Source organism: Nyctibius grandis, chromosome 5, assembly GCF_013368605.1.
Source record: "Nyctibius grandis isolate bNycGra1 chromosome 5, bNycGra1.pri, whole genome shotgun sequence".
Taxonomy (NCBI): Eukaryota; Metazoa; Chordata; class Aves; order Nyctibiiformes; family Nyctibiidae; genus Nyctibius; species Nyctibius grandis.
The window spans coordinates 52673415-52693118 of record NC_090662.1 but is presented as its reverse complement, the minus strand read 5'-3'; the positions used below and the strand labels follow the sequence as shown (position 1 = coordinate 52693118).

At 36.6% G+C, this 19704-nt stretch overlaps 1 protein-coding gene across 1 annotated transcript; it reads left to right on the top strand.

Moving 5' to 3' along the window:
• Positions 1-10464: 10464 nt before the first annotated feature.
• KERA (keratocan) lies at positions 10465-17078 on the top strand. Its single transcript, XM_068401287.1, is given in 3 exon segments — positions 10465-10735; positions 10738-11349; positions 16906-17078. Coding segments are annotated over 3 exon segments (1056 nt in total).
• The last annotated feature ends 2626 nt before the right edge of the window (positions 17079-19704 follow it).

The following is a 19704-nucleotide window of genomic DNA, read 5'->3' as shown; positions in this document are numbered from 1 at the left end:
ATACTTAACGGAGCTACAGCCTTGGAAACTCAGTCACCATAACTTGCAATTTCTGCTGTTCCTGGAAGCAAAGGTGCTGGATCTTAATTATAAAGCCCTCAGCATTGTGGATACTGAAAAAGATGATGCATACACCCGTGTTCCCACCTAACCTGATCATATTATAAAATACTTATGTGTACAGGTGCAAACATGTTACTTAAAAGTAGGCAGACATGAACAGATAATAACACAGCTGCAGTAGTATGGAGACAGCAGAGTGGGTGAATTAGCCTGAACTAAACTCTGTTTAGGGCTACATAATATTCAGCCTGCAGTATAACTACACAATTTACTTACAATATTTTTCCCTCCATCTTTCAGGTCAAAATGGGTAAATTTGTCATGACATTTTCATGTGAAATTTCATATGAATTTACATGAATTTACAAAAATCAAGATCTTTTGGAAAGACATGAATTTGAAAGCAGACATAAAAAGGAAAGTTTGCTACTAATGTCATGAAAAGCAATACTACAATAATGACAATACACAAAATCAACAGACAAATACCTTACCCACAGAATTTCAGGAACTGGGCCATAAGTATGTTGCACAGCTATTCTCAAAGATAGAGTCACCTTTCAAATAAACAAGTATTACCTGAGTTAGAAGACATTTTTCATATTAGATGAAATTACAGAAGTTCCCTAGAAGGAACATGGATCATGAAATGTAGTCTGTGAGCAGTGGTTGATTACAGCTGTCCTTCTAGTGCAGAGGAACCTGGCAGGGTCCTGCCCCTACTTGCAAACCTTCAGTTTTACTAAAAGGGAATAAATAGGTAGTAGCTTAGCATAAACCAAATTATTTTGAAAACTGGGAACAAGAAGGTAAAACATCATTAAGAAAGGTAGTCTGAATTGTTATACGTACAGCTGCAACAAGCATAGTGTGAAGACAGTAGAGACTGTGAGGTCATAAAGCAAATTGAAATTCAGTGGAGAACCACTAAGATGGAAGGCTGCAAAGAACTTCCCTCAGCCTTCTCCTTTCCAGGCTATGCCAAGTCACTTCCTGTAGCATCTCTGAATATACCTTATCCCCTCAGTCCCATGATTATTGCAGTCTTCACTACCTAAAAGAGCACTACAGAAAAGGGCCAGATTCAGGGGTGCACAATGAAAGGACAAGAAAGCAAAAGAAAAGTTCCAAAAAGAGAAATTCAGGCTGGACTACAAAGAAATTCTTCACAATAGCATGTAAAGCACTGACACAGGTTGCCCAGGGAGGCTGTGGACTCTCCATCCTTGGAGATTTCAGAACTGGATGGGCAGTGCCCTGAGGACAGATCTGGCTTTGAAGTTAGCCTTATTTTAGAAGGAGGTTGAACTAAATGACCTTCAGGTGTTCCTTATTTATTTATAATTCTGTGAAATCTGTGTTCTAAGAATACTATAACCAGTGTGGGACAATATCAATTTTAATAACCAGTTCTACAGCTGAAGAGTTCTGCATTAAATTCATGTTGGAAAATTTATTGCTTCAGGTTCCAGTCCATAATTCAGACTCCCATGATACTCACAAAATCATAACTCAGCTAACATTTGGATATAGATTCCATAGGTAAAAACTGTGGAAACTTTCCTTTGATGCCCAGATGTCTGCAGCTGGGTTGTGTAAATCTGTTCCCGTTTGGACGCTTGTGAGGTGCTGAGAGCTGGCAGTGAAGTCAGAGATCTACCCCATCTAACTCTCCCATGTGGGACAGCACTGGCAAACATGCTTAGATGTCTGCACAAAATAAGGGAACAGTCTATGAGCTACCATCCCCGTGGACAAAGTGTTCATGGAGGACATTTGGTTTGGAACTTTTTAACAGATTTAGTTATTGGATAAAAGGCACTCAGTCTGTAAGAAAATAATTTAATTGGTAGGGCTATATAGGTTTCATGGATAAATGCCTCTTAAATCTTTCCTACTTAGTGTGAACAGTCAACATTAGTTAGCACAGAGAAAGAAAAGGAGTGCTACCTCATGTACTTCAGGACATTCACCTTGAATGTAGGAATGTCCCGTTCAAGTGCCTGGGCAAATGATTGCTTCGTATGCAAAGCAAAACATCCTTAAAGAAGGCGGCTGAAGCACTTGTAGTCACACTATGCAGCTTCTGAGATAAATTTGTGGTTGTGGGCTAGACAGGAAAATAATTGTGCCCATACTTCCACAATGTTGGAATCACAAGAAGGATCACACCAGTCTTCTCTGAGAGGTGAAATGCCTGAAGTTGCCCAACTTGAACGAGTTCAGAGATGAGACTGAATTGATCAAGGCTGTGCTCACTGAATCACATGAGCACTTTGCCCTGAAGATTTCAGTTTGGATACTTGTCCCTCAGTTTGATAACTTTTGTGGACCCCTAAGGTTCTAGCTGGTTTTTTATTTTTTGGGCATCTATCATCCCTCCATCAATGTAAAAGAGCACTTTTGACTTATCCCTTGTCTCCTACCATGGGGTAAAGCATGCAAGACAGCAGTGTTATCTGGTCAACCTGACTAGAGCACATATTTGAAAATTACAAAGCCACTCTGGTAATATATTGAATAATATCTGTAACAATATATTTCTATTGAAGATAATGGTTTTATTGAAAAATGCATAAGACTTCAGACAGAAGTACTGGAAGTCTTTAGAAATTTCATACCTTATAAACTGTTCTCATGAACTTACTGGTATCTCATCATGTGCATCTGCCACCCATCTTACTCTGTAGACTGGTTTCCAAACTAGATAAACAAATGTTTCCTGAACTTCACATTTATCATCATGACCATTTTGCTGCCAAAAAAAATAAACAGTAAGACTAATAAGTTCTCAAAATTATGTGCAATGTTGCATTGATTTCAAGAAGAATTTGTGATTCTACATGTAAAAATGAGATGTTTTTATTCAGGTTCCTAAGTTTGGGGTAAGAAAAGTCATCTCCTGCAGTATTTTCATTCCCACCTTAAATTCAAAAGGATGACAGGTGTGGTGTTCCTAATGAAAAACCACAGCCCTCAGACAAGGTATATGTTATACACAGAATGCAGAAAGGAACTAGGCATTTGCCTCTGGGATTCAGAGCAGCCACTGTGACAAGCAAGGAATCGTCTCAGATAAGAGTAAGCAATGCTGGAGTACAACTCTGACTGTTTAGGGCCTCTGTTTAGGAGTGCTGCACGGTCATTGGATAGGGATGGATGCATGAATTTTCCCTGGAGCTGTGTTCCAGAGCCGTCTTCAAAGAAAAAGGTGGTGTCAGTTGATACCAAAGCGCTGGATGTTGATGACTTTCATCTACAGTATAAAGACTTAGTTTCAACATGTTCCATCTGAAAGGGTAATTAGTGACTGGAGTATTCATGGTGAGTGAGAGTCTAGCTTCAAGTCAGGACTTTGGAAGAAAACTTGAGTGCTTTGAGAAATGGCAACTCTCGAAAATTATGACCAACATGACAGTTTAAGAAAAAAAATCACATATTCTAATGTTTAATTTCAGTATTTCCAAAGAGTACCTGCACTAAAAATTAGACCAAAAAAATACTACAACTAATGGAAAACAAAATAAGGGCTGGGTTTTCACATAGCTTATGCCATTTGGCTTTTCTAATTAAATATTAAAAAGGCACCTGAACCTTGAATTTCTCATCTGGCAGAATCACTATAGCAGGGCTTTATTATAAGGGGACTAAAATATTTTTTTCATTAAGTTGTAAGAGTATTCTTTTATGAAACCCTTGTCATTTATTTTAGAGGATGGGTCTTTCTATAAGTGCCAAGAGCTTCTTAGAATTCATCATCTTACTGTGGGAAACTAAAATGAAGACGAACCTCAAATATTTTTGGACATCTTTAACAACAGACAAAATAAGAGAACGAAAGTAACACTAACACATCACAGCTTGTTATTCACTATCTTTATGCTATCCTTAGAATATTTTAATCATGATGGTTTACTTTTCAAAAACTGCAGATTTACAAAATGGGCATCAGACGACTAATTCGTGTTTTAATTTACCACTGGTTGCCCGGAAAACATTAATCATCTAAATAGCCACATGCAGGCCCAAGAACTCAATGTATGTGTGTAATTGATAAATGCATGCTAGATATTTAATTTAAGATACATTTAGCATATATGGTTGTACATCTATCATTTTAAAAATCGGGTCCCTGGGTTAGGATAGTTTCTGTTTCAGTGCTGACAGTTTTTGAGAAGCATGAAAACAAATTAAAGTAAGTGATTGACAGCTACATTTACATAGTAGGTAAACTAAACCTAGTTAGCCAAGATTAAATTAACCAGATATTGGGCATTGTTGTCATGGAACCTTTATGGTGTCACTGTGGTAAAGAGCTCAAAATAGGGGAAAGGGAAACAGGACAGCCAAAAAATTCCTTAATGAAGCGTATTCAGGCGACCACTATATATTCCATAAAAGCTGAGCCCTTTTCCATAGTTATTTGATTCTGAAATGTGTTGCTCTGCAAGGATCTCTTTAAGCTGAACTACTCAGTTTCTCAACTGTGGTTTCTACAAGGGCAGTGAAGGTGTGAAGAAAGAAAAGTGCTTAGAATTTTGTTTCTTGACTTTTAGAACAGGATGTTATCTTCCTAAATCCTATATAAACAAGGGGTCAGGTGACATTTACATTTCACAAATTAAGCCAGTCCAATTATTTTCCAGGGGTCCTTTAATTGCTGTCTCCTAATCTAACCTGAAAGCTCCCCATGTAAACTCCCTATATCTCTAGCTGCCTGTATATGCACAGGAATGTCTAGTAAATAAGAGATGCAATTTCTCTCACATAGAGGTCTAGGCAGGCAATTTGAGGCTTCTAGGAGAGGTGCAGAGTTCCTGCTCCTAAGTCTGTTTTTTTTGTTGTTGTTTTTTTTTCACCAGGAATGATGTAGAGTAAAATGTGTCCATAGGAGCAGGGTCTGGAACCATCTGTGCTGGCTCCTTTGAATCTATCTGCACTGTTCCTTGGGCTAGTCTGAAGGGCTCACTCATTTGCTTTATTTTAGACCTTTTTAGGACCTTTTGTGGCTTCTTTTTAAAAGGAGTAGCAGATATTATTAATTGGGATCATATCACCTGTCTGGTGACCGAGTGAGCTGTTTAGAAAGGGAAGTTTTTGTCTTTCTGACTCTGAGTAAAACTCAGAGCTTCCTACTCTCTATTTTGCAACAATGCAAAAAAAGAGAGAGAGACTCACCACTACGTGCAAGTCTTCAGAATTTAAAGAGGCAGACTGAACCCTGAGTAAATGTAAACACCTGCCTTAAGTGGTCTGCACGGCTGTCTGGAGCTACTAGTAGAGCACGTGGTGAACGGTACGTAAATTGGACTTTCTTCTTCAGGTTTTGAAGCATTACCTTTTCTCTAGTCAACATGAAGGGAATGTAAGATCATGTTTCAGATAAATTGATTGTCCTTTGGAGCAAGTCACCCAGCATTTTAGCAAAGTAGTACCTAAATTAGGCACACTGGATTGCAGCCTTTGCTAAACAGAGCAGTCCACAGGGCTGGTGAATTATCTCTGCTTGCAGTATATGCCTGGGTTTGCTGATGATGAACTATACACATGCTTGATGTTTAACAGACCTTGCTTCATATTAAATCTGGGACATATGGCAGCCATTACTGAAAGCAAGAAATGCATTTTTTCACCGTCAGCAACTTCGATGCTGAAACAGAGCAACAGCTCTTGCAGCACTCCCAGTTGTTCATGTCTCCTCCCAATGGGTCTTTCTAGACTGCCTTCTTAGCCCTTCTAGTCCTTCTCAAGCTTGTGGGCTGTTCTAGTCTCAATCACGTACATCACTCTGCTCAAGGAGATGTTACCACCCTCTGCGGTTGTTGGTTCTCCTCACTTTTTGATTTTTTTAAATATAGATTCTCTTATTACTTTGATTAACAATGTGGATTGCCAGGAGACATATGGAGCAAAAATCCTGTGATAGCTTGAGACATCTTCCTCAAACTAGAATACTTCCAACAGTATCTTTTGAAAGGTCTCCAAAATTTAGAGTGGGCATTCATAGTATTTTTAGTTTAATAATTTTTCCACTTCCTTTTATTGTCATGCAAATACCTTGCATATTGTTACTTTTTGGGAGATTGGTCATGATCTCAGGAGCAGTTTGTGTTTCACTGATACTTGCCTTTGATTGCTCAGCTTCACAAGTTAAAAATTACCCCATTAACACAAAATTCTTAGCCCCCTCTTACTGAAAATAAGACCTTGGAAAGTGTCTTAGGTTGGATACTCAACCAAAAGGCTCCCAAACCATTAGTCATTTTTGAAAATCTTGGCCGTGGTCGTTTATTAGCCTGTAAAACTTTATCACCATATATTGCACCCTTTAAATAATAAATAGTAACACCAGATGATGGAGGACTGAACAAAACAAATGCATGACAGAGAATATGTGTGCAATCTTGAAGGTTTCATGGAAAGCAGGCCTTTCTGCAAAGTTTGCTGGAGCACCCAAGCAACCACTTGTTCCTGCAGAGATCTTTCCAAAATTTTTGCGTTCACATGAGAATACATATTATAGACATCACACCCTTTCTTCCTGATTTTGAGGGTGTGTCTTGTAATTTTTTTCTGCTCTTTGTTTGTATCAGAAGAAATGAAAAGTCACATTATTGAGAAAGTCTCAGCAAATGTTTTTGCCGTTTTCTTCTCCTAGTGAAGAACTGCTTCTTTGAATGGGATGGCAGCATGTGTTTGATAAGGATCAAATACTTGGCTTCCAAATCCACAAAGGGCAGACTGCGACGTGCCTCTCCCTTGCTGAACAGTAGTTCATAAAAATAGTCCCACTGCCTGTCACAAGGTAACAAGGAAGTCCGTCTGCCAGTGACTTCTGTGATAACATAAGGAACATCTGTACATGATTAGCAGGTTAAAGGGTAAATTCAGACCCCCATGGAGCATAAGATAAATCAATCTTTCTATTTTTGTTAAATGTGAAACGTCTGGCAACTTATATTTAAATGTGTCACAACAGATATCTGCCACCAGGACTCACTATTTTAAAACCTTCAGTATAACATTCATGAAGGTCTTGGCTTGTTCTTTAATGGTGAACAGACCTCAGTGCCTCCATATCCTCTCCACACACTCTGTGAAGATTTAGCACAAATGCAAATCAATTTTACGTTGTACTGCCTGGCTTTTACAAGAATCATAGACGCACTTTTCATGGTGAAGCCTCCTGAAATCACTTGCAACTGAACATACAACTATTTTAACCTTCATACAGTGGTGCCTCTGCCTCTCCTCACCTCTCTCCTGTGGACTCCAGATGACAAGCCTCCTGGTCATTAATGTGTGGTACCACACGTGATGCAGGAGGTCAAAGGAAACGTTTTAAGGCCTAGGTGTTTAAAGTGACACTCATAATGAAAAGGTTAATACAGTACATCTAATTTTTTTGCTTATAATTAGTACTTCTTCTTAAAGCTGGAACTTTTATTTTTAGGTACAGATGTAAATTAATTTAATCTAATTTAAACTTTTGAAATATTCAGTTTAGTATGCATGAAGGAATTAATTTTACACGTGGCTTATAAGAAAGCCCTAATAGTCTTTAAGAGATGTTGAAAGGTCTGGAGTTCTAGCAGAGTGAAGCACTTAAGCATGTGTTTTATTTTTAAGCACATACTTAAGCTGTGTAAAAATTACTGTTAATAAGGATGTTTTTTTTTCTAAGCAAAAACCAAGGTAGTACAAACGTACACTTATGAAAAAAAATTTATGACGTGTTTAACATTAGCCTTACTGAAGTCAGTGGAAGATGCCCATGTACTTAAGGATTGCTTTCCTTTTTTTGATTACTTATCTTTTTGTCTACTTCTAAATTTCTTTTGAGACATTCTTAGTTTAGGAAGCAAAGTATTAAACATTATGAAATAAGCTGTTAGAGGCTTTATTGTTAAATTAGATAAAACTGAATTAAAATAATTACAAAAACAAGTTTTAAAAGTAATATAAACTCATAAAAGGTACCAGGATATATTTTATATTTTCAGTATTTTCATTAGCTTTTTCCTTAAAATACTTATGCCATTGTTCTGGCTTTGAATGTGGCTAGTTTTCCTGATATTAAGTTGTTAGTTTGAGTTTGGACTAAAACAAGACAAAAATCCTCCAAAATACTTAATGTGAGAAGTATGTATCTATGCCTTGGATAGCAAGTTGGCTGGAAAGAGTTTACTTTAGATCGATGACAAAATAAGATAATTAATTGTTGCCTTGATAATTAAACACAGACCTCACTGCAGGAGGCACTGGAGAGTATGATAACTTTGTAGAAATATATGTAAATATCTCTCTGAACAAAAAGGAAAAGGCATGGTTTAATATTTAAAGAAATGAAAATATGTTATTAAAAAATTCTTAGCAAATGCTTTTCCTATCTTCTCCTAATCAAGAATTATGTCTTTAAATGGCATGGCAGCATCTGCATTTGATAAAAATCAAATAAAATATTTCCGTAGAAACAGATGGCACTGGTTTTAATTCTTTGTGGCCAGTTCAGGTATTATGAGAATGAATTATGATGTAAGCGAGCTTTGCATGTAAAGTATCTTCTGATAAAAATTTTGAATAAAGGTACATTTTATGTTACCTGTTTCATCTAGACCAGTTCCTCTCATCTGCTAAAACATAAAAATCAAATGCCTTCAGCTCTGTGGCTGCTTGATATTAAAGTCAGGATTTCCTGTCTTTTCCTGCCTAGGTGCTGAGGTGCCTTAGTTATTTTAGGGGTTAAAAGCTGTAGCCACTGATGCGTATATATTAGGCTGTATTCATAGAACACGGCTTGTAGCCTGACTCAAGCTATTACAGTCTAACAACAGTGACCAATAGAAAGAGAAGAAGATCCAAGAAAGCTGAGGTAAGCCCAAACTCTGAAGCAATGTCAAATTAGAAACAATAGCTAATAAGGTGTGTATGGTAATACATCTGGGAATACTGGCATGCACTTCTAGTTTTATATGCTGTTAATTCTTAAGAGGACAGGAAGCAAACACAGTGGTTAGCAGCCAAAGGCTCTGAATTTACAGTGATTTCTAACTGGCTGCAGATAGCTCCAGGAACTTGACTAACAAGGTAAATTACTTTATATTTCTTTTTTAAAATGTCATTAAGGTTATGAATACTTACACAGTGAGAAGGTGCCATTTCACTGTGTAAATTAGAGATGTTATTCTTCAGAAATATTTTGTTTGCCCTTTTTTGGAATACTTCCAGGTAGCAGTTTCTGAGGCTGGAAGTTCTGTAGGATACTGCACTCATTACTAATAACAATGCTGAAAGCTGTTAAATGACTACCTATCATATGCAGCAACTTAACTGAGCTCTTAAGCTTACTGGTGCGTTAACCCTATGAGAGTATTTTTTATTTAAACACTATTTTTGCCAAAACTAACCTCATAATTTTGATCAGAAATTTCAGCTATCAGTGTCTTGCCACTGCATTGCAAAGTGTTTGCTAATCTTCATCGCAAAGCAAGCAAGATAACAGAGTTTGTGAAGCACTGTTTTTGCACTACACAAATATTTCATTTTAGAGTAAATTATCATTGATGGTTTTGTTCACTGTTTAATGATGAAAGAGGCTAAACAAAGCAAATAGTTAAGTAGGTAAAATAGATATAAGATACACGAGTGTATATAATATAATTTAGTTAGAACTTACATTTTGTGTCATTTAGATCAGGCATTTGTTTTGGCTGTTTGCTTTAGAGAAGGAAATTCATTACTTTGGATATGAGGGAGTGAATGAGGGAGGGGAATAGATTACTCAAACATATTCCCTCCAAGCTTTTTAAGAACATGCCCAACAAACAGCTGTTAAAACACTCTTTGATCTTTCACTTTTCTGCGATGTGAAAAGACCCTGGAAAATCTGATCCAGATGCCATTATTTAAGACAGAGGAAAAACAAAAAATAGAGTATGATTAATTTTAAAAAGAGGAACACTGAGTAAAATAGTATTTATATCATCATGGTATTTATAGCTTTACTGAAGCCGGTAAATTATATAAAGTACTTTATAGCTCTGTAGAGGAAAACTTAAACAAATGTATAAAAAGCACTGATTTAATGTCAGAAAACGATCTGTGCTTTCAAGGTATTTGAAATGACACTTGCATGAACACCAGTTAAACTGGTAGCCAATGTGGAGTCTAAGTTGAATCAGGAAAATGTTCTTCAACATATAGCCCTGAATTGTTTATGCCTCTCATATTACTGTTCAGTTTTTCCTTAACATGCCATAGGTAATACCACAGAGGACAGAATTTGGCTGTTCATAAAGGAAATATTATTTTCTATGTAATACTGCTTTGTTAATCTAGTATGCTGTTAGAGAGTTCTGTTGAGAGACAGCTAATTGTTTTTCTCCCTTTCCAAGGCAAACAATGACTCTAAAAGTCTATCCAAGCCTGTTGCTCTTATTCTTTGTCAGTTCTGTGTGGACTCGAACTGTGAGACAAGTTTACGATGACCTGGATCCTGAGCATTGGTCTCACTACACTTCTGAGTGTCCACAAGAGTGCTTTTGTCCTCCTAGTTTCCCCAATGCATTATACTGTGATAACAAAGGACTTAACGAAATACCTGCTATCCCAGCAAGAATTTGGTACCTCTATCTTCAAAACAATCTAATTGAAACAGTTTCAGAGAAGCCTTTTGTGATGCCACTCATCTGAGATGGATAAATCTGAACAAGAATAAGATCACCAACAGTGGAATTGAAAGTGGTGTGCTGAGCAAGTTGAAAAGGCTGCTTTACTTATTCCTTGAAGACAACGAACTGGAAGAGGTGCCTGCCCCATTACCAATGGGCCTGGAACAGCTAAGACTAGCTAGAAACAAAATCTCCAGAATCCCAGACGGAGTCTTCAGCAACTTGGAAAACCTGACTATGTTAGATCTGCACCAGAACAGTTTGTTGGACAGCGCTCTTCAAAGTGACACCTTCCAAGGGCTCAGCAATCTTATGCAACTCAACATAGCAAAAAATTCACTCAAGAAAATGCCTGCAAGCATTCCAGCTAACACACTGCAGCTGTTTTTGGACAACAACTCCATTGAAGTGATACCAGAAAACTACTTCAGTGCAATACCCAAAGTGACTTTCCTTAGGCTGAACTACAATAAATTATCTGATGATGGTATTCCCCCAAATGGGTTTAATGTTTCATCTATTCTAGATCTACAGCTGTCTCACAACCAGCTCACTAAAATTCCACCAATCAACGCTCATCTCGAGCACCTTCACCTTGATCACAACAGAATCAAAAGTAAGTGTGTATTGTCAATGTGGGATCCTACCAAGAAATAATTATTTTAAAATGTCTCCTTAGATACAAAAAATGCTCTTTGAAATAAAGAGATTAAAAATGTGCAGTAGATTATAGGGAGATGAGCAAGAGGACCTCTCACAGGCCAGTTTTCAAGTCAGGTCTAAAATATGACAATCAAAAATGTGCATGAAAGTAATACCACATGTGAAAAATGTTCATATGCCTACAGAAAAAACACTTTGCAAGTAGTGTTTTTTTGTTTTCCCACAATTCCATGGCAGTGGTGACCTTGGAACTCATATGCATATTTAAGTTCATTATGGGTGTTTGCTATTAAGGCAAATGGCAAACTCGCTGCTTACAAACAATTTTAACAGGATGTAAGGGAATCTCCAAGCTGGTAGAATGGTAAAACAAAAGAAGTCTTAGTATACCTTTTCATACAATAGTTGGTCTAAAACTCTACAGATGAGTATTGAAATGACATCAGTCACTATATTATATTCTTCTACCATGCTGCTATCAGCAAAAGTACTCTAAAACCTGGAAAACATTATTTCCTACAGAGATGCCCAGAGAGATAATTACAATTTTACCAGTAAAGACAGAAACAAGATCAGGAATACGAGTGGATTAAGGAGAATTTGTGCTTTCACATATTGTTATATATATGTCAGTAACCATTTTGTGGGACACATTGTTTCCCACAGAAAGGCTAGGAGTAAATATGCAAGAAACGACAATAAAAAAGTGGGAGCAACAAGTTAGGATATTCAATCCACATCTGTATGACTGTTAGATTTTCAAAGTTTCTGAACACCTTAGGGACTTCACTAAACAAACAGAATTGCTGTGTGCTCAATTCTGAGTATCTCTCTGCCCACTTAAGTAGTACGAGCTTAAGGTGAGGCACTCTTAAAACATAATAAAATGATGGCTGTAGTCAACACAATCTATTTCAAATATGACTAACTAGAATGTGGACATTGAATATTTCAGGCTTGAATATCTTTCCCATCTTTTGTTTACTGTGTACAAAATGCTGACACTTAGGTTTAGTTTTACTGAATAATCTTTTCACTGACTTCACAGCAGCTTTGTCCTACTAAGGTTTATCTCCTCAAATGTCTTCTAACATTTTCTGCTTTGTGTAAATGAGACAAGGTTTTGTACCCAAGGCAGCAGAAACCTGTTGTCATGTCATAGTTCTGCTTCTAGCGCTGCCCCTGTATACATCCAGGCACAGCAGGGATGCGGTGGTTAGGGACACTGAGTAAAGTATCTGCTCAGTAAGTCCTGCAGACCTTAAATCCTTTATTTCATGCCAAAAGCCAAAATCAAAGTGATGACTTTTTATTATCACTGCACAGAAGATAACCAAGTCTCTACATTTGTCTTCCTGTCATGGTGATTTAATTGAATAAATGGTTCCTTACTCCTGTTTTGTGTCACCGTAGTTCACAAATATACTAAAAATCATGGTTTGGCTTCTGTATGAAACAAGGACATATCAAAGGAAGATACCTATTAATAATTTAGGTTAATTCACTGCATTTTGCAAAAGAAATGTATGAAACCATGTAAAGAAAAATCAATTTTGTACAACTGGCACATATTTAAGTGGCCTGCAAGAAGTCTAACAGTTAATTAGAGTTAGAGCTTATGACATATGTTGTAACTGAACATATTTCATTGCCCCCTGGTTACAAAGAGATTTATTTTAATCGCTTCACTACAGGGCCTCAGGTGCAGACTTTATCTCCGATCACTTTAAGTGGACACTAAATTGAAATCAATGGAACGTAACCTGTCCAGTTTAACAAGTGTTTTGTGTCTAGGCAGTATTTAAAGAGCTGTCAAATTATCTTCCTTTCCTTTATAAAATCTTAAAACCATGAAAATCAATCTGTGTAGCATGTGCAAACTCAAGTCCCATTTTCCAATGACACATGGGTATCCATGATCCTAAATCACAATAGTTTTCCACAAGCCTTGTATTCCTTAATGCCTTTACCACTTTTCAAAATTCATTGCTAACTTAAGCACAACACTATTCTTAATTAAAGAAGAAAAAAAGTTTGTATTCTTAGTAACTACATAGAAAGTAGTCACAAAATTATTAAAGAAGGCAACCTAACATCTTAAATGAAATGCAGGTATTATGCAAGGCACATTCTACCACACAGGGTAATTGTTCAAGAGGTAAGGGATAATGACATAGTCTTCATGAAACACTGCTCTAATAGACGAAATCTCAAAGGGCCTTTAGGATCACAAACAAGGAATGTAATTCCATCAGGCAGGAGTAATAAGATGTGGCATTAATTCTGCAGATTGTTTTTGTCTTCTTAAACCCAGGAAGCTGATGATCACTCATTCCTTTAAGATAACCAATGTAAAATATTTGAAAGAAAAATATCTGTAAAGGCCTGGATCTGGTTTCTCCACAAAAGAGTCCTCCTGGAAGTTGACTTTTACATCTGTAGTACAAGCCCTTTTTATAATATTAATACTCAGATACCCCTGCACATCTGCCAATTGCTGCTTGATTTTCTCTTGGTCGTTCATGGCAGGGGCGTTGGAACTAGATGATCTTTAAGGTCCCTTCCAACCCAAACCATTCTATGATTCTATGATTTTGTGACTCATAGGTACACTGCTGGCATCACAAGAGCTCAGACATCAAAATTTCTATGTAAATACTATTTGCCTACTTTTTGTTGTATGTTATTGTACAACATCAGTTCTTCATATAAGTCCAAAGCCTTATTTCTCCAGAGAAAATTTATGAAGATATAAGGCAATATCCTGAAGCCCAGTGAGGTCAGTTGTAGCCTCATCATTGGTCTCAGTGGAACCAGGATTTTGCCTGTGGTCCCTTCCCCAAGGATCTCAATGCACAGAGGAAAAATGTACTTGAAAGTTGGAAGCAAAATCAACATAAGACCAAAAGTAATTATGGCTACAACAGATATGCACCACACTTATTCCATCGCATTTTAAAACACACAAGTTTACATATTCATTTATGAGATACACATGAGAGGCTCTGTGGAAATGTCAAATGATGGAAAAGGGAGTGTTAAAGGAAGGAAAAAAAGGAGAAGGCATGAAATGATGACGTAGCGAGTGAGTAAGGTGGTATTACAGTGCTATCAAAGGAGCGATAAAAGGGAGTCAACAGTAAGTTCCCCTCGAGGATCACCAGGACATTGGGATAGCTCCTCTGAGCTAATATTATTCCATGTGCAGAGAAAGGGGGAAGTTCTTGGGCCAAGAAGCAATGGCAGTCTATCAGAATCCATTATAGGATATTTGGAAAGAAATGGCCGAAGTTACAGATCCTGACTTATTGTCAGACCCCTGCACTATAACTGGTACTGGCATCTTTGCTGGAAGAACCCAGAAAGGTACAGATTTCCAGGCTGATCCATGGCTGCTGCAGTTAAATATTATGTGAAAAGGAGAAAGGGAGTACAACTTGTCGAGTTGGACTACAGTGAGTGCAGCTAGAGGTTACAAGAATAGAACAGAAATACCCTCACACTCATATATGTCAGAACACATCTATCTTCTAGATCAATTTATTTTCTGAATGTTTTACTGGAAAAGAAACAGGATCTTCTGTGGTTCTTCAGCAGACATACAGTATTAGCCCATTAATGAGAACCTCTTGCAGTTTTCTCCTACAGCAGTTCCAGAGTCTCATTTTTAAATATTACACCACTTAACAATACTGTTAACAACAGGTGAAATTAATCTTATTTGAATTAACCATCCCAGATTTTTGTATCTAGTTTGGATTAGTCATACAGACCACCTACTCAATTAATGGAAAGAGATACACAATTGCAGAGGGAAAATCATCCCTTCTTAAGGAGCTGTGAATCACCTTTTGGAAGTGTTCATCTCTCTCCAGAGTTTATAAACAGAGTCTAAATGGCATACTTAGATATACTAGTGCAGTGGGATAGTGTCTAGGTCAGAGAACACAGAGCTTTAGAACACACTTGAAGCCATTTTGTCTCCTAAGGACGGTAGTGTTGACCTGAAAAGGCAGATATTTTCTGTTACATGGTGTTGATTCACGTGTAAAACTTTTAATAACTGCTTACATAATGAAACTTCACTCCCAAGCTTCCTGCTTCATAGCTTCACACATAAAAATAGGTTCTAGCTTGTTTCTTCCAAGAATATAAAATGCTTTACAAACATTAATCAAATTTCACAACATAGGCAAAGGCTTCTTGATATCATGCATACGATAAAAGTTTGAGGCCTTGGCCAACTGGATGTATTTATCTAGTTTCCATGACAAAGATAAAGTCCATTTCCAAGATGTTGCAAACATCTGTGTGGTTTTGCAAAATACGGTGTTTTTTTTTCTTTGGGGGAAAAAAAAAAGTGTTTTTTTTTTTTTCATTATAACACTTAACCAATTTAGGGAATTTTAGTCAAAAATATGTGCATATTATCATTGCTATATATAAGGGGAGAAAAGTTTTGGTAGAAAGTTTTTGTTTTCCTGTTTCTGGGCTGCTAAAAAAACTCTGCTCAAAAAAAATCTGTTACATGCACATTCTCCATTCAACCACTTTTTGCAGGTGGTCTGGGGCCAACAAGATCCTCAAGCAGTCAGACTAATCACTAAATACCATAATTTGGTCAAAGAAATTTGACATCTTTGATAAACAAACACCACTTCAGTGTTTTCTAGAATAAGCCCATTTTGAGGCTGAAATAGGGCAGTGGCAGCCTCACTATTCAACAACTGAAGACAAAATATGAAAAGCATTTTAGCCAAATAACAGTCTAGAGTTAACTTAGGGGAGACAATATAAAGAAGCCAATCTATTCAACACTTATGAAAATGGGTAATGATTCAAGCCATAGTTTCCAATTTTATCTGAATTGAAACAAGCTATGTGTGATTTTATAAATAATTTAAAGGACTTGTTGGCTTTCAGATTAGGAAGAAAAATATCTCATTGCACAAGTTATATTCTTGCAATTAAAACCAATTATACTGAAGAATTTGAGACAACAGGAAAGTACAGATGTTAAAAGTTACAGACACTATACAAAAAGCTCCTCTGATTTAGTGTTACCATTTTGAATGCAAGATCTTCATTGGGAAATATTATCAGCTAAAATAATGTACTATCATTGGAAGTAGATCTTCAAAATCCCTCAGCATTAACCTTGTTATGCTCTCTCTGAGGACGCAGAGCTATTTCTCAATGAATAGTTACCCAGTAGATGTCTAAATTATTTTCCTCTCTGTTCAAGGTAAAATTATACATCTAGTGGCCTTTATTCATGATTGCAGCACATTAAATATGTGATTCACTGATCTAGATTACATTATGTTAAGGTGCTTTTATGCTTTATCAGAAAAACTGTTAATTGTTAATTCAGCATTTTCCAACTTTGATAGGAGCAAGTGTCTCCTATACAAATATCAGTGGAAGCCTGTTTTATTTGTTTTCTAAATTAATTTTATCTTGAACTCTTCCCATGGAAATTATCTAACATGTTGATCTACCTTTTCAGGTGTCAATGGTACTCAAATATGCCCAGTCTCAATTGCCGTAGCAGACGACTATGGTTTTCATGGTAACATCCCTCGCCTCCGATACCTTCGCCTGGATGGAAATGAAATTCAACCTCCAATCCCATTGGACATCATGATATGTTTCCGACTACTTCAAGCTGTTGTCATATAAAGATACCGCAGTGTCACTCTTGCGCTGTGAGAGTGCTAAGATACAAGTTTTGCTGGAATGAAACTTGTTCTAAATCATAAACCAAGAAGTAACAACAGCTTCATTTTGACTTTGATTTTTTCTTTGCTTGCATCTTTTCTACGGCTGAAAAGATAGTTCTCCTTTCAGAAGAGATTTTGGATGGACATGAAACATTTACTTAACACTTTACCTAAGAATTCCTAGTGCAAATATATTGTGAGATCCCAAATATTCCAAAGCAAATTCTTGTCTACTGTGTCTTTCTTGTCAAATGTTACAAAGTCTATCCTGTTAACGTCATTAGTACAGACAAATTATATTTCCTTATTTTGTTACGTAGTAATTAACAATGAATTTGTGTGCCCTTGGCTAAACATATATGCTAGAAAAATCATGAGTTCCATGACTACTAGTTGTCAGAACTGCCACTGTCTTTGTTAAGATAGTGACTAATGTTGAACAATCACTTAACATATAAGTAACTCATAAATTGTTGTCAGCCTTTGAAGACTGATACTTTTAAGTCATGAAGTATATGAGGCTCAGAGTCCAAAGCAATATACTGAGTATATATTGTTGTATGGATTCATTCAGTGTATGATTTCAGAATTGGAATACACTGATCCAACTCAAATCCAGGGACACGGGAACATGAGATGAAATCTTGGTCTATCAAAGTGTCAATTTTCTGCTGTTTCATTCTTCAGTATTCCATTTTCAGTTTTGATACCATTTCTTTCTGTAGCTTTGGAATAGTCGTTGAATATTTGGTTTATTTTAGTTTCCACAGAGATAAAACGAAGAACAGTAATTATTACATATTTCACAGACGAGATACTTCACAAAAATTGGAATGGTTACTTAATATAATGGTGATAAAAAGAAAATTAAGAAATTGAGAGATACATTCCCTCCCAATTATTTACTGAACTAGCCAAATATTTGCATAAGAATTGTATCAGTTTAAGCAAATGCAACCAACTCAGAGCAGTATTTAGCAGTTTGCTGACTCATATACACACACATAATAACACTGGATTTTAGAGAAGTCCAGGTATTTAGAATACAGCACATTCACAATTCACTAATAAGGGAGATATCAGCGGGCATTTTTTTATGATATCTGGCTGGTTTTTTTTTTTTATTTTTAGAAGGTAATATTGGGATTTCAACACACAACTCGAATATTCGAGTCAGCTATTCACCGGGAGAGTATGAGGCTTTTATTTCTGACAGCCAGCACAACTGACTATCCATCAGTCATATTACTTTAGTCTTCTTGTATTTGTAGATAGAAGCAATTAGTTGCTCTTTGATAGCTTGTATCTATTTCTAACATTTTAAGACTGGCCTCAGTAACAAGCATTTAAAGACTATGCATGTGGTATAACTTTTTCTTTGAAGGTGAAGGATTTTCTTAAAAGATTTTTAAAAGGGTTGAGAACTGCAATTTCTAACATTCAATCTCTTTTTATCTGAAAATCAGGCCTTATTCTGCCCCCGTGCACTCGTGGAAATAACCCAGTATAGAAACCCCATATGGAAATAACCCAGTATAGAAACCCCATATAGAAATAACCCATTTAGAAATCCTATCACAAAGACATTTATTTTTGCAGTTCTTTTTATGTGATTGCTGAGAAACTCCTACTCTTCTAGCAAAATATTTTCTGTACCTCTGTCTTCACCCTATATGAAAAAGTATAGATTTTAAAAGTCTCTACAATATGTATGCATGTTCACCTACATTCTTTACTCAGATATAGCATAATAATTTATTTTTTGAAAAAAAATTATGTGACAATACTACTAATTAAATTATAATAATTATGTGTTTGTACTTGGAAATTAATTTCTACTTTGAACAAAGAACAAATATACGTACTCCAAAGTGAATATTTGCAGGAATATATGCATATTATTAACTTTATTTACAGTTCTAACTGATTGTACAGCAAAGCATCTTGAAGTTCCAGACAAAAAATATGACCCTTTAGGCACTGTATACATATCAAAAAAGAAAAGATTAAGTCTTCCCCAAAGAGATGTCAAGCTTATATATGAGAAGGGATGATATGTAAGTCATAGAGGGACATTGGAGCATCAAGGTACTCAATTTTCTTGATAAGGGCATTATGTGATGAAATCACAATGTACTTTTCTCTATGAAGAGAGCCCCTAAAACAATGTAAAAAGCATCACTGTGCTTGAATGTCTGATGTTAATTCTTTCAAATCAAAGATTAGTCTAAGACCCCCCACTGATATTTCCTGGTTCAGAAAAAAATTGCAGTCTCTTCCACTGCAAGGAGGGAGGAACAGACCTCTCAGCTGTCCCGACTGAACCCACAGATGTCTTCATAAAGCCAACATTTGTTTCACTTAAGTGTCAACGCACATCGCAAAGAGTTTTGAATGGAATATCATAGAATCACAGAATCATAGAATCGTTTTGGTTGGAAAGGACCTTTAAGATCATCGAGTCTAACCGTTAACCCAGCACTGCCAAGTCTACCAGTAGACCATGTCCCTAAGCACCACACCTACATATCTTTTAAATGCCTCCAGGGATGGTGACTCCACCGCTTCCCTGGGCAGCCTATTTC